This window comes from Diuraphis noxia, unplaced genomic scaffold (assembly GCF_037042655.1).
Source record: "Diuraphis noxia isolate RWA-SAM2 unplaced genomic scaffold, SU_Dnox_SAM2 contig0002, whole genome shotgun sequence".
Classification (NCBI taxonomy): Eukaryota; Metazoa; Arthropoda; class Insecta; order Hemiptera; family Aphididae; genus Diuraphis; species Diuraphis noxia.
In genome coordinates, this window is record NW_028301712.1 from 51,835,025 (window position 1) to 51,850,430 (window position 15,406).

General features: G+C 24.9%; 1 protein-coding gene across 3 annotated transcripts in view; it reads right to left on the reverse strand.

The window, feature by feature from the left end:
- LOC107163412 (alkaline phosphatase-like) overlaps nucleotides 1-15,406 on the reverse strand; it is a 273,323-nt gene that overhangs the window by 52,684 nt on the left and 205,233 nt on the right. For all 3 annotated transcript variants that reach the window (XM_089220134.1, XM_089220135.1, XM_089220136.1), the window contains 3 exons: nucleotides 10,817-11,024; nucleotides 5,559-5,699; nucleotides 2,688-2,882 (listed from right to left, as the gene is read on the reverse strand). In XM_089220134.1, coding sequence (XP_089076260.1) covers nucleotides 2,688-2,882; nucleotides 5,559-5,699; nucleotides 10,817-11,024 — 544 coding nt within the window. The remainder of the gene's footprint in view (nucleotides 1-2,687; nucleotides 2,883-5,558; nucleotides 5,700-10,816; nucleotides 11,025-15,406) is intronic.

The window sequence follows — 15,406 nt, forward strand, 5'->3', positions numbered from 1 at the left end:
TGACATCTATTCGTTTAAGTCGAAAACATTCGAAATGGTATTATGACTCAATAGTTCAATATTTTATTGTAGTATTAACAGGAAACCCATACCTTTTCATGATATTGCAAGTTATGATGATATTCAAACATTAAACAATACATATATTCACATTCTAGTGTACCATAAAATATATAATTTGAATGGTCAACGAATACTTAGGTACTTTGTAAAGTATGTTGTATAATTTCCACCTTGATACGAAGTGTAAAACACCTATTATAGTGTAGTATGTAAATTCGATAAATGTTCGTTATCACCCTATCACCAGAAAATTGCTCAGCAGTTTTTAATCCAAGAAAATATAAAACGTAAATTTATAAATTTAGTATTCTACCTTATATTTTTCCTCTGAATGAAAAATTGAGGAATCATAGATATGTTTTTGGGTATAGTGTAGTTAACAAATATGTAGTAGCATGCTAAATTTTTTCTAGAATTTAATGTACCTACTAAGAATATTAACATATAATCCAATTTTATCATATTCTGCGGTGATAAATAAAGCGTTACTGAAAATCGATTAAAAATAAAGAAAATTATCCTGCCCAAAGACTTATCTATACCAAAACTTGAGAAGTATGAATGTATGATAAATACTTCGCTCTCAGTATTGTTATATTTGACATTTTTTTTTTTAACATTATAAAAATAATGAAGTTGTTGAAACAATTAAAAATTTATTAACTGAAAAAAATAATTTTTTTTTTAAATTTTAGGCATATTCTAGGTTGCACGTGAAATTTTTATTGAAAAAAGGAAAACATCTAAGGTCGAATATTGTATTTTGTTTAAAATATTTTCATGTTAATTCCCTGATTCATAACCTATTGGTAAACTTTACTTCCGACCTTCTCCAGTTTGCTCAGGCAACAGTATTTAGTAAACACCATATAAATACATAAATTCACACTTAAGTGCCGTCACTATTATTAAAAAAATTAATTTTAATAATTTATTGACTACAATATTTTATATTGGCATACAATTTTACAAAAAAACAACAAAAACCTTAATAGGTATACAAGTTAAATATTATTTCAATTTAAATATTTGAAAATGGCCAACAATATAAGAATTTTTCATAAATCGTATTTTTTAATTGTGTAGTAAGTTTTATTATGTAACATTAACTTTGGAAAAATTAACTGTAAACAATATACTATCATTGCTTAATTTTGTTTGAAAGTTTTGCTGGAGTAAATATTAGTATACTTATTCTTTAAAGGTATTATACAAAACGTCCAAGTATGGTGGACGGTAACCAAGTACCTATATATTGAGGCAATAACAAACAAGTAAATTAATTTTGAGTGTATGTAAGATAATACTACAATATTATAACTATCGAAGTCAAAATGGCTATTAAGCATTATCATATTTAATCATAATATAAGTTAGGTTTGTGATAAATATTTTTATGTGAATATCTACCTATTAATTTTGCTAGTCCAAGCATTATTTTTACAACGGATATAATTTTTATCTTTTTTAAAATTTTAGTTATTCAATTTTTTTACTGTTTCCCATACTATTATTACTATCTATACATAGTTGAATTTCAAAAATATTTGGATTTGTTTTAAGCTTTAAATACCACACACCTATCACCTATGTACATTGTTCTATGGTATGTTGATACAATTAAGTATTAACATATATTTTATAAGCTAATATAAATAATAATGATATATTATATATTAATGTATATGATGTCATATAATATATATCATATTATGTTTCCCAAATCTTTAAAAACTATATTACAAATTGAAAAAAAAAACTTATAGTAGGGAATATAAATAAATTAGAAAATATTATCAGAAAAAATGTCTAACCTAGTGTCATTTCATAAAGCATTTTTTTTAAAGTGGTATTTAAGATTATACTTATAAGTATTGAACAAATTATTCCAAAAAGCGATAATTTATGTAATATAAACTTTAAAAGCAAGTTATGATTTCAAAAGAACAAAAGTCGTTAGGAAAGTGCCACGATTGTATCTAAATATTTGTAAAAAAAATCATAAAGATATGTTTTTTAACTGTTGTAACTGTTCTTTTTAAATCAATTTAGTCGTGTAAAGTTATTTTTTGGGTATTATAAATATATTATATTTTTTTTACATACGTGATAAGCAATTTATTTGAACTTGGAATGATGTTGATTTGGTTTTAGTATGGTAGTAAAATGGTTTTTAGTGTAATGACAAAAAACTATTTTGAACTTTTGTATGGGCACGCAAATACTATTTATTGGTAAGTAAAAAAGTAAGGCTTTTATTTTTAGCTTGTAACTTTTTACTTAAACTGTAACACCATGTTCTAACAACAGTGATTTAATCTGATTAAATTGGAATGTTGAGTAGGAATTTACGATTTTTCTCTATGGAATGTTTATATTGTACTTTTTATATTGCTTTATCATTAATATTTTGGAATGTTTTATTTCATCAACAAATAAATAAAGATCAAATATAAGTCATTAAATAGTTGAAATAAGTTTCGAAAATAGTTTTAGTTAAAGTGTAATCAATCGACCTGGTGCAAAACGTGTTTGCTTGGATTATAGTGACAAAAAATAAATAATAAGTCTAATAATATTGCTTAGTGTAGCACAATATTGAGTAGGGATGAAACTGCACGTACCCAATATATCGTTGCCACGAGGGGTTGCCAATCCTCCCATTGTCATTACATGTGAATGATCCGCAGTGACAACAATGAGTGTATCTGACAAGTCTACCTTAGACATAATGGCTTCCAGCGTGGATTCCAGGACAAGCGTTTCCTCTAACGCCCTGTAAGGATTGTTGTAATGATGCGCGTGGTCGATGCGGCCACCTGAAAGATTTCCCTGGTAATAAATCTTTATAATGGAATTAAAAAATACAATAAAAATAAGTGGTTTCATAACCAATACATTTTATGATTATGAGTTTTAAATTATTTAAGTTATTGATTTTTATTGGTTCAAGCACATATTATGTAAACTTTCATCAAGATTTTGAAGTTATAGGATCACCAAAGTTTAAAAATAATATCAGCGTGTATGATATTATCTTCCACAGGTGAAGAATTATTTTATTAAGGTTGTTTAAATATATATATATATATATATATAATGATGATCAATATAATAAGAAATTTAATCTGATATTTGAATTTTCTACGAATTATAAATCAATTATTTTAAATTTAAATTATTTCTAGTCATTAGGTATATCAGGATTTGTATAGCATGACTTAAATGTGGAGTCCTTAAGATTTTTATTTCTAATTTTTGCGTAAAATTATTTATGTATATAGCAGGGTGATCTGTTTAAGTGGGTACACTAATTATCACAAAAAGTATTAACTTTTTTGAATATTTTTTTAACTTTTAGGTTTATGTTTTTCAAAAAAAAAAAAAAGGTTTTCTGTATAATATTTAAATTTTTTTCACCCTTATATTTATTGGTGAAACCACTATAAACTTTTGATTTTCAAATAGTAACACAGAATTAAAATATCACGAATTTATAAAAACCATGTTTTTCATGAATTTACTTGTTAACATTTTTATTTTTCGTTGATTGGTTTGTGAGATACAGCTCCTCAAAGTATTGGTGGTTTTACCGTTTTTCCAATAATTTTATTGTTAAAACCAGGAGCTATTGATAAATTCGATATTACTGGATCCAAGGTAACAAAATAAATCCAATTAGTCCAATTAGCCGATAAGTTAATAAGTGATTATAAGGTTCAAAGTACAATAGTAATCTTTAATTCATTTTTATTTATTTTATTACCTTGGATTCAGCGAAATCTAAAAATAATTTTCATTAAATTAATATATTTATAGTTCATAAAAATTATATTTTTATGTATTAAATTAAAAAATTAGTATTGATAAATATTTTTTTTATACATAAACAATCTGTATAAAAATCTTTTATACCTCGTATGACACTACCTCACTTCTCCATTAATATAAAAATATTAATAAAATTAATAAAAACTGTATTTTATTTAATTTAATATTGGGAACCATAAAAGTATACAAATTAATGCGATCTTCTTCGATTGAAAATGTTTTTAAAATATCGACGCTTTAATTTGATGTTTGGAAAATGACGTAAAACAATAGATGTATCATTGAGAAATTATTATATTGTGTTTTAAATGTTTTCATCCATTAAGTTCACAAAAAGGACTGTTGACATGTTGCTTGAGAATAATGTATGTTTTCAAAAATTTAAAATTATTGTGCTTAACGTTCTAGTAGGAATATTGATAAATTTAAGCGACTGGCTAATAGTTCCCTATCACACTAGTTACATCAATGATTGAATGAACACCATACATGAATATGGATTCCGTTAAGTTACATTCATTTTGTAGAGATGATAATAAACGAGTATTATACAAGTAGTAATGACACTAAACATTATATAGATAAATAGATTATACGTTAACTTATATATGCAATAAACAAGAGACTAATATGTAAATTAGGTATAATTTGTTACAGACATTATTATGTCGCGGTCGTTTGATTATTTAAATTGAAATAAATTTAGTTTCAGTTCTCATATTATTCAACATTTGCATCAGATGACTTTAGTTAAATGTTGAAAAACGAAAATAGTAAAAACTTTATTTTACATTGTAACTTTACAATTATTTCTAAACCAATTATTATTCTTTATTTTATACATAGGAGTTAAGTTCCCCTATGTATATTGATATGAAAATTATATTTCTTTTTAACCATGGTTATATGGAATTAATAATAACCAAATTTTTGATGTCTTATTTAATTTGCATAAGTTATTGGTGTTATTTTTCTTAACAGATTTTAAAGAGAAGGCTGAGGAGGCTGACGGCAGGATAATATAGCTTATAAGAATTTTGTAATTTTACAGAATAAATTATATACTTCTTATGTCGTAAGCTAATCTACATACAAGTAATAATATGTGTGTATACAGATTACCTTTTTTTTCCCATTATACACAAACTTCAATGAAGTGAGAGCACTTATTTTATTTTTGTGTTTTATCAAAATTAGGTTTTAATGTAATTTAAAGAAAGGGCAATTTATTTTTCGTTTAGCTTAAAAATGGTATAAGCTGAATAGTTAACACATAAACACACTTTAATTTAAAATGTATACCAGTGTTAGTTTTGTCAAAAAAATTTTAAAAGTTTATTTCATAAAAGGTATGTTTACTATTGGCATTTACGTATTTAAACATTTAGTTAATATATTTAGGGATATTTTATTATTCTCCTACCTTCGAATATACACAATTATTTAATTAAATACAATTATAAAAAAATATATTATGTAATTATGTAGATTATATTGTATATTATTATTTAAAATTGTACATATTATTGATGTTATTTTATTTGTGTGGATTTGGAATAATTGTGTTTGATTTGTTTTGTTCCGAATAACTATAATAATTATCACAACCAATGTGAACATAACTACCGATTATTATGATATGTGAATCTTCAACGTATACTTACTTTCAACAAACAGAAAAAATCCTTTATTGTTCTTCTGGAGTATAGATAACGCTTTGACGGCCATCTCATGTAGGGGTGGGTCACCGTTTTGTCCTTTGTCTCGGTCCACCTCGAACTCCATGTGCGAATACGCAAACAAACCTAAGACACAATACATATAAACATGATTTCTTTTATTTGACTTTGCTCAGCGGTTTTATATCAAAGACATTATGTATTTCAACAGCCGATATTTTAGGCTCGTAGCCAACCGACGATCGTCACGAGACACCGGTTCGCCACAATTCCTGTTTGTTTTTGAATCGTTTCCAAAAATTTCCCTTCCAAAAGTACTAATGAAAAAAAAACCACCCCGTTAAAATTCTTTCATGGTGTTAAATTTCACATGGTTCGTGGGAACAATGCAATATGCATTTTTATCTAAATCACCAAAAACTTTTCTATTACATACAACAGTATTTTAAATATTGAGATTTTAACAGGAACTTTAAAACATAATGTATCATTTTGTCAAACAGTTTAATAAACAATAAAAAAAAAAAACCTAAACTGATAAATTATTATCTGTAATTTAATCTTCTGAAGGAAAAAAAATTATATAAAATAAATAATGAATCGTAAATTATAAAATATAGGTCATATTATATTTACATTTTTAACTACTAGAAAATCAAATTAATTTTATAATAATTTCAAATATTGCAATAATTTATATTTTGAAAATAATATTTTTAATTAATAATTCAATAAAAAGTATTTATCTTATTATTTACACATTTATATACCAAAAAATAAAAGTATCATGTATTGGAACTTCTTAATTCTCAAAAAATTTTGATTTAATATATGTTCAGTTTTCAGTGAAGTGGTGTTATAAAACGTATTTGAACACAATTACCGTATCGGTAGTCTACCGTTACCTACTGACAGTAAGTAGATAAGTAGGTACATGATGTATATTTTATAAATTACTGTAAGATATTATTTTTAATGGTGTCAACTGCCCTATCCATTTAATCGAGGAATATTCGTTTGAAATATTGTCCATTACATATGGTAAATTCTATAAGAAAAATTTATACAAAAGCATACATAATAATATAACTATAGAATAACCACTTTGTGTGTAGGTACAAGTAGTTCACATAAGGGTGCTTATTATTATTATGTATTTCAAACATTCATATACAACCATATGTATGTATTTTACATAACGTTACACACGCATACAAATGTATGAAATACAACCCACTTTATACATTATTATACAGACCGTCCAATAAAATGTATAGAATATTATGTTTCTTTATTGTCTCCACTAAAAACAAAATTTATTTTTATGAATTATAATAATTTGATAACAAAATGTATCGCAGGTCAAAATGAAAATGAAAAACTGTAATTTTTTTTCAACATTTAACTTTTCATTTTTTAATTCATCATAGCAAAAATATGATTAATGTTATAATTTATTAGTAATATATACGTATTTATTAAACAACATTATTAAAAACTGAATTGTGTATAGTATTAAATTGAATTAAAACTTAAAACCATAATCAATATAATATAAATACTTTAAACATACAGTGACTGTTTCATTTTCAACCTTTAATTGGTCTTAATTTTAAAATTGTATTTTAAAATTTTTTATTTCGAACAATATCCTGAATTTATTTATGGTATAATTTGTTGACTAGAACATATATGTATGTATATATTTTTTCTAAACATAAGATATTCCTAGCCCACGGCTATCTATATCTAGGGATATTTGACAATTTACATTTGTTTTAACTGATTTACGTGATAATTAAAAATATTTTTATAATTACTAAGGATTATTTACAATTGGTAATTTTAAGATATACAGAAGTAACAATGTGATTACAATAATGTTCTAATATTTTAGAACATATATTGAATTCTAAACGGGTTTTTTACTTTAACTGTTTCAATATACTTATATACTTTTAAAATTATTTTAAACATTTCTAAGTTATAGTAATATAATGTTATACGTTATTAATTAACTTATTATAATTATGTATTATTATGATGTACAGAGTTAAGTGAAGGGAAACTACATCTTAATACTTTGTCAAAATACTTTGTACTTTTATTGATTTTCTACTTAGGTACTCAGGTAATTAAATGATTTTATTTATTTATTATTAAATATGTATTATTATACATCTGAGATTGAGGAATTCCATGTATATATTTATCTACGAGAGGAAATGGATTGAAATTTGTGGGTTAATCGATAATGTATTTGGTATATAGCAATGTTTATTATTAACTTTCGGGTGTTAGTGCTCAAAAAGTTTTATGTTACGACATTTGGAAATCAAATCTTTTTTCAGTTTTTTCTATAGTTTCTATAATCGTAAACAAAAACTTACAAAAACCGTCAATAAATATTGGAATTGTGGTTTTATGTACTTTTAACCGATATAGAATCATTTTTAAAGTGTAATGTGAATGTTTACGAATTTATATCAAAATAATAATTAATCACTGTAGTTGTCAATTCTGTATGGAAAAACCATGAAGATTGTTCAAAATTTCCAATTTTTTAAATATTTTTGGTATTTTTTATCAGTTGATTATAATTATTACACTTGGGGAAAAATGTAATCATGTTATTAATATTTTTTTGTTAGAGTAGAACTATATAAGTACTGCTAGTCATTAGAATCAAAAGTTAAATTTGATAATAGTAAGTACGACTCATCAGTGAGTCAGAAAACTCCTTCAATCTAGATTAAATGTTCAATTTTTTAGGTTTCAAGTAATGATTGGTCGAACTGTTTGAATCTCAAACCGAACCAAACGGACGATGCCCGTTTCCACCAAAAGTGTACCTTTCCCTTTTCCTCCAATACCCGTTTCCACCAAAAGTGTATCTTTCCTTTTTCCACCAATATCCGTTTCCACCAAATAAAATTATTTACCACGTTTTTACAAAAACAATTGTACACTAGGTACTATATTCTACGATTGAAAAAAAATATCAACCAATTATATATATATAAATAGATACAATATATACATAACTAAATACACTAATATATCCATTATCGTTTTTTCAATTCAGCATTAGTATTTTGAATAAACTTATTACTGTATTAAAGATTTTAATATAAGCGTTGTATACAAATTATTTTGGTAAATTAAGGTCTACTTTTGGTGGAAACGTGTTACGCCAAACCAAATCCAACGCTTGATTTTGGTTTTATTCAAAATTTGAACTCGGTAAATAATTCGAACCGAACTATCAAATATGTTTTACTGTTCAAAAATCAAACTTTAAAATAATTGTTGAATTAGACTTCAGACTTAATGGCCGTAATAGTTCGAAGACCAAATAAATACAATTTATTACAATATAAATTTATTTAATATATATTAATACAATTCTTCAAAAATTATTCTACAAAAATAAAAATAAAAATAAAAATTGATAATGATTATTTAGAAATAAGTAATTAGACGATTGGCGATAGAAAGTGATGAGATGTAATGACTACGTCGTGTACCATTTATAAAAATATTTTGTTATTTTTCTAGTGCCCCATTACAGGTCCACCCCTATTGGACTAGACATTGAAGAGATTTCTATCGCTTGCAGTAAAGGCCGCAGACCTACAATCATAATATTTCAATACCATAGCTCTACTATTAATAAAAAAATGTGAAATGGTATAAAATTAAATCCTTTAATTCGGCAGAGCTCTAATAAAACTACATTTTCAAATTTATTACCAGTTGCAATGAAATATCTAGGTATTCCTGCCACGTTCGCTTACTCTGAGAGCATGTTCTCAAAAGTAGGACAAATGGTTACTAAGAGTCTAGAGGAGATAGAGACTTAGTCTTGGATCAGTATAACAAATGGTGATTCCACATGATAATACATAATTATTAACTAATCATAATATTTTAAATATATTTTAAAAATAAATAATAAACATGTTGAGTTCGAATTTAACTTAAACTGATTTTAGGTTCAATTTGGTTTGGTTCGGTAGAACATATAAAGGTTTGGCTGGGTTCGGGTTCAAAAAAAAGGTAAAGTTCGGTTAGTTTGATTTAAACAATTCGGGTTTGACTAATTACTACTTTCAAATATTTTATTATTTATTTTTAATATTTATAATATTTATTAATATTTTCAAATAATATTTACTCTGCGAGGGACGTGATAAATGTTAATTTAATAAAACATCATGACAAAAAAAGGAATGGTTCTGATCTCTTATGATTAGTATTTTTTTCATCAGGCTGATTAATTTAATTTTTTGCCAAAATATCACATGATGTGAATAAGTTAGAAATTAATCTGTATTTTTTGAACATTTTTATAGCGTATAAAAATTAATGATATTTATATTCATTATAAAATGTTTAAAACTTTAAAGTCTATATGATTAATATTTTTGAATTATGACAAAATAATTAAAATCATTCAACCAAAAATTGAAGTTGTACTTTTAAATTCTTGTACAAAAATAACAATATATTTTATTTTTTTAATTTTAAATTATCACGATGCATTTTTAATTACCTGATCATACATCACATGTTACTTTGAATTAAAAATGCCATCGGACATATCAAATCATAAAATTGTAAAAAACTATACTGCTATAGGTATATAATTCAAAAACATCCAAAATATTTTATCATCAAAAACACGTCACGCGTGTTGTGCTTCTCGCCAAAAAATAATCGCTTATTTTATCATATAATAATAATATTATTTCATGCAATATTATTAGTCAATATTAAAGTATCGTAAACCACACGAGTGTTGTAAATAGGTTTAATTAAAATATTTTGAAAGTCTTGATGTATAAAACTAATTTTTGCCATTACTTTCCATTTCGCTTTATCAAGACCACATTGATTATCAGCAGTCTCTTATGGTTAATGCAAAGTTTTATATAAAAAAAGCGGCCCCAGTAGCGTGAAACTGTGAAATAAGTAAAAACCATTTTAAATGAAATGAAAATTGTAACTTTAATTTTTATACAAATTTATTAATTGCTACGCTCAAATCAGCTCTACAAAATGAAATGACACAGTTAATTAATTCAAAGGAAAAAAAGAGCATTTGATTTATTATACAAATAAAACGGAACAGAATTTAGTATTCTTTCTGCAGTTTTGATTCATCACGAGATATTTATATAGCCAATTAGTTAAATATTATTTATTTTTATTAATAATTCAATAACCATTCATCGACTTACCTAAAAGATAATCAACATTTTTTGCATCAATTTTGTCAAGCTGACTATTATTCCACACATATTCAGCTTTAATGTTTCGTTTCTTTTTGTCTCTAATCCAATCGTCAATCAAATTCCGGCCGTCTAATCGTCTACCCTCGTCGGTAGGTAGTTCTGGATCTTGTGCTACTTTTGGTAACCAGTGTCTTCTGCCACCACCCAGTATTACCTTTAAGTCAAATAAAATTAATATTGATAGAATTTACATTTTTTAAAATCTTTTTCATTTTAAATATCGTAATCAAACAAAAACAATTTATACGCATTTATACATAATACGTATTTATTTTCATGATATGTTTGCTTACTTTATAGTATATAATATGTATTATAATATAGTAAAAAGTAGGAGTACAACTTTTACTTTTAATATGAAGAATATATGTTTAAAAGTCACATGTTGTCTTTTCGTAAGATTTGAAAATTGAACATAGTGTGGTTCAAAGCATATTTATAAAAAACAATTTTTAAATCTTGGTATATAATTAAATAACTCAACAAAATAATTTATTCATTTAATTTTTACGTGGTTTTTTATTTATTTATTATTTCTTATAGAATAGCGATATTGGATGAAATAAAATGATGATTGAAAACGGATTTAACATAATGTAATTTAAAATAAGTATAATCATTTTATGGTAACAAAAAATAAATGATTGAATAAAAAATTTTAATAAAACTTTAAATAATCAGAGGTGTAGGATGGGGATAACAGAAAGCTGGGAGTTGTGTTGATGGTGTAGTTGAATAATAATAAAAAAGCGTAGGGAAAGGAAGGTAAAAGAGAATAGTGTATGAATTATAATATTATACAGCTATTTTTTTGGTGATCGAATGTTGAATATTTTATTTTAATTTAATAAATACGTGTTAAATACAAATATGCGTAAAATGTTGAACACTACAGGGAGTCTGGTGGTCAGTATTCTATACAGTAAAATTGTATTGCTGAATAAGATTGATATTGGGTAATATTCTTACATTTTACTACTGGTTGCTGTAGAATTTATAATGTAAATCGATGAAAGATGTGATTTCGAAATTGTTGGACGAATAAAACACAAAATACAAACCATATTTATTTAGTCCGTGATTAGTGGTATTTTAGAATCGAGTGAAACCTAATATCAAATGTCAGTAAATAGAGTATATTTCAGGTTTAAGATTATAAAAATATATATTTTTTATTTCTAGGGTATACTGAAGAGACAAGAACAAATATTAGAGTGCTTATTTTTATATTATAATTATTAATGAGAGTGGTAAAAAGCTGCTGAATTAGTTCTTTATAGTTAGAGTTTATATGATATTTTATGCTCTTTATTCCTCTTAAGTTTTTGGCTAAGAATGCGAGAGTTCTCTACCTTTTTAATGTAATCTTGTGGAAAAGATTTTTTTTTATTAGCTATTAGTATAATATAACTATGATAGTAGTGGAAAAGATTATGTGGAGTGAAAATCTGTTTGGTGTGATCAAAAATGTATATACAAATATATGAACATCAATGAATACCTATGTATATAGTATACATTATAATATTATATATATATATATATACAGAATGTCCCGCAAGGATTTACCCATTGCGATATCTCACGAAATAATGAAGATATCAAAATTCTGGTTTTATAATAAGATTCACAGGGATAAGAACTACAATTATTTCATTTTTTAAATTTATTTCAATGTTTTTGTAAAAAATGTAAAAAATATATTTTTTTATTTAATTATTTCCAGAAATATTAAAGATAGCCATTTTGTAGAGTTTATTTTTCTGAAAATATTGACGTTTCAAAATTTTATTTAAATATATATAAATTTTAATTTTCTGATTTTTAATATTTTTTTCTAGTTTTGAAGAAATTAAATATGATTATAATTTATAACTATTAGGAACACGGAAGGTATTCGTCCGGCCGTATGGGAATGCGCGCGGCGCGGCGGGTCAAATGTTTGATTACATTACGGTATTAAATAATTCACAATTTTTCTCGAAACTAAAAAAAATATTAAAAATCAGGAAATTAATGAAAATAAAATTTTGAAACGTCAATATTTTCAGAAAAATAAACTCTACAAAATGGCTATCTTTAATTTTTTTGGAAATAATAAATAAAAAATATATTTTTTAACTTTTTTACCAAAACATTAAAATCAATTAAAATATAAAATAATTGTAGTTCTTATTCCTGTGAGTCTTATTACACAACCAGAATTTCGATATCACCATTATTTCGGGAGATATTGCAATGGGTAAATCTTCACGGGACACCCTGTAGTCTTGTAAAGTATAATTAAAGTAAATGTATTCAAATAATTTTTAAGTACAGTAGAACCTCGATTATCCATGACTCGATTATCCGTGATTGCGATTAACCGTGCTCACTCTTCCAAAAATTTAAAAATAATTATGGACTGTATATATTTATATGTAGTTATAATCGAACATTTTATATTACATAATACACGATATCGACAATTATATTAATGCCATTTTTGACGGTTAGGTTTTAAATTTTGACTTCCATGACGTTATTGGCTTAAGAAAAATTAGAAGTGAAGTAAGGAAAATTATTTCAAACCAAAAAAAACAAAGACTGATAACTTCATATTTTAAGCCCTAATAACTTGTTGTATAAAATTATTGTATGTAAAATTTCATTATTATAAAATTGTACCTATGTATTTCTAATTAAAATTAAATGAAAAATTTCATTATTATAAAAAGTCTCAATTAACCGTGATTTTCATTTATCCGTGTGACCCCCACCCCATCATTACCCCGGATAATCGAGGTTCCACTGTACTCAAAATTCAATTACGTATTTCAAATAAGTACTTTCAAAAAAGTGCTTGGGAAAAGTATTTTTTTGGTGTTTCCGAATTACGGACAAAAACCGTAAAAACATGTGAGTTGCGGACGAAATCTAAAAAAGTAACATACGAATTGCGGACACAAATATAAGATACTAATTGCGGACAAATTACCTATTATTATTTTTAAGTCTCCCTAATATATATCAATTGATCGAGGCCCTAAATGAAGTACAGACTAGTAGCTATACGAAAATGAATTGTTCTGCAGTGCGAAATTTAAAACGAGCAAAAATAACTGTTGAAAAGGAGGCATTTATTAGCAATCAAATTTTGCAATATTCACGTGGTGAAATCAGTAGAATATCATATATACAGGCTGTTTCAAAAAATTTTTACCAAAAGATCTATAAATACTATGACTATAATCTATAAGTATTTTATAAACAATTTTTGCTACAAAATTAAAACATTAAATAATTTAACAACATTTTAATAATAACGATTGCTCTTTTACAAGACACAAATATTTTTAACCCCACCTACCAACTTTTTGGTAGCTTGTCCTAAGTCCTGAAAAAGTGGTGAAGGGAAATATTTGTGTCCGCAACTCACCTGATTTGAGAAATGTGTTTGAGAAAAAAAACTCTGTACGCAACTAGTACTACGATAACGAAACTCGTGTCCGCAATTGTTATGTTACAATATTGACCTTAATAATTTCGTCCGCAACTAGTATGTGTCCTATTTTTTAATTAAAAATGTTTAAAGTATAATCAGTGTTTGCACTAAAATATTTTTCAAAATAAGTAGATATAATATTATGTAACTACAGTATTAAAATAGTTAAAAAAAAATATATTTTTCAAGACTGATAGACATGGTGTAACATGTTAACATGGTGTAACAGGTCTATTTGACTAATGCTAAAACTTTTTTTTTTCAATATTTTTAAGTTTTTTTTTTAGATTTCTAAAGCTCTGTGCTATAATTTTTATTTGTTGTATTTTATTCTATGTTTTTACAAATAAAATAAAATAATTTAAATTTTGTACTAATTTTTTTCTTATAATCCAAGATAGCTATTTCATGAATAAGTATTTAAAAACACTTTTAAAACTTTTAATTTGGTTACGTTATTGATTTTTAAACAATTTTCAAAGTTTGTTATTTTTCAAATTAATTTCTTGCTAATCAGAGTTTTGTTATTATTTAAAGGTAGGTAATCAACAAAAAATACATATATATATTTTATCATTATTTAACATGGCCACATGATGCATACCACCACCATTAATCAAATAGACCTGTTACATCCTGTATACATAGTACAAACATATTATACCTATAGCAGCATAATATGCTGTAGATATAGACTTGATAGTGTAAAAATGTATGTAATATGTGGTGCTTATTAAAGTATATGATAAACTTTTCTTTATATTGGTATTGGTGTTATTAATAAATAATAATAATTAATAATATACATTATATCGTATTATGGTAGGTTTTTCACAAAAAATATTATTTATTCCTTATGATTAAAAAAAAAATTGTATACTTTAAATTGATAAAACCTATAAACATAAATATATTTATTACAAGTTATAGCAGTTCATTAATATAGTAATAGTCATATAATGGGCGTAACTAATATTATTTTTTTAAAGTATAAATAAATACTTGAATAATAAATTATTATTTTTTTTTTCCTTTTTATTTTTTATTTTTAC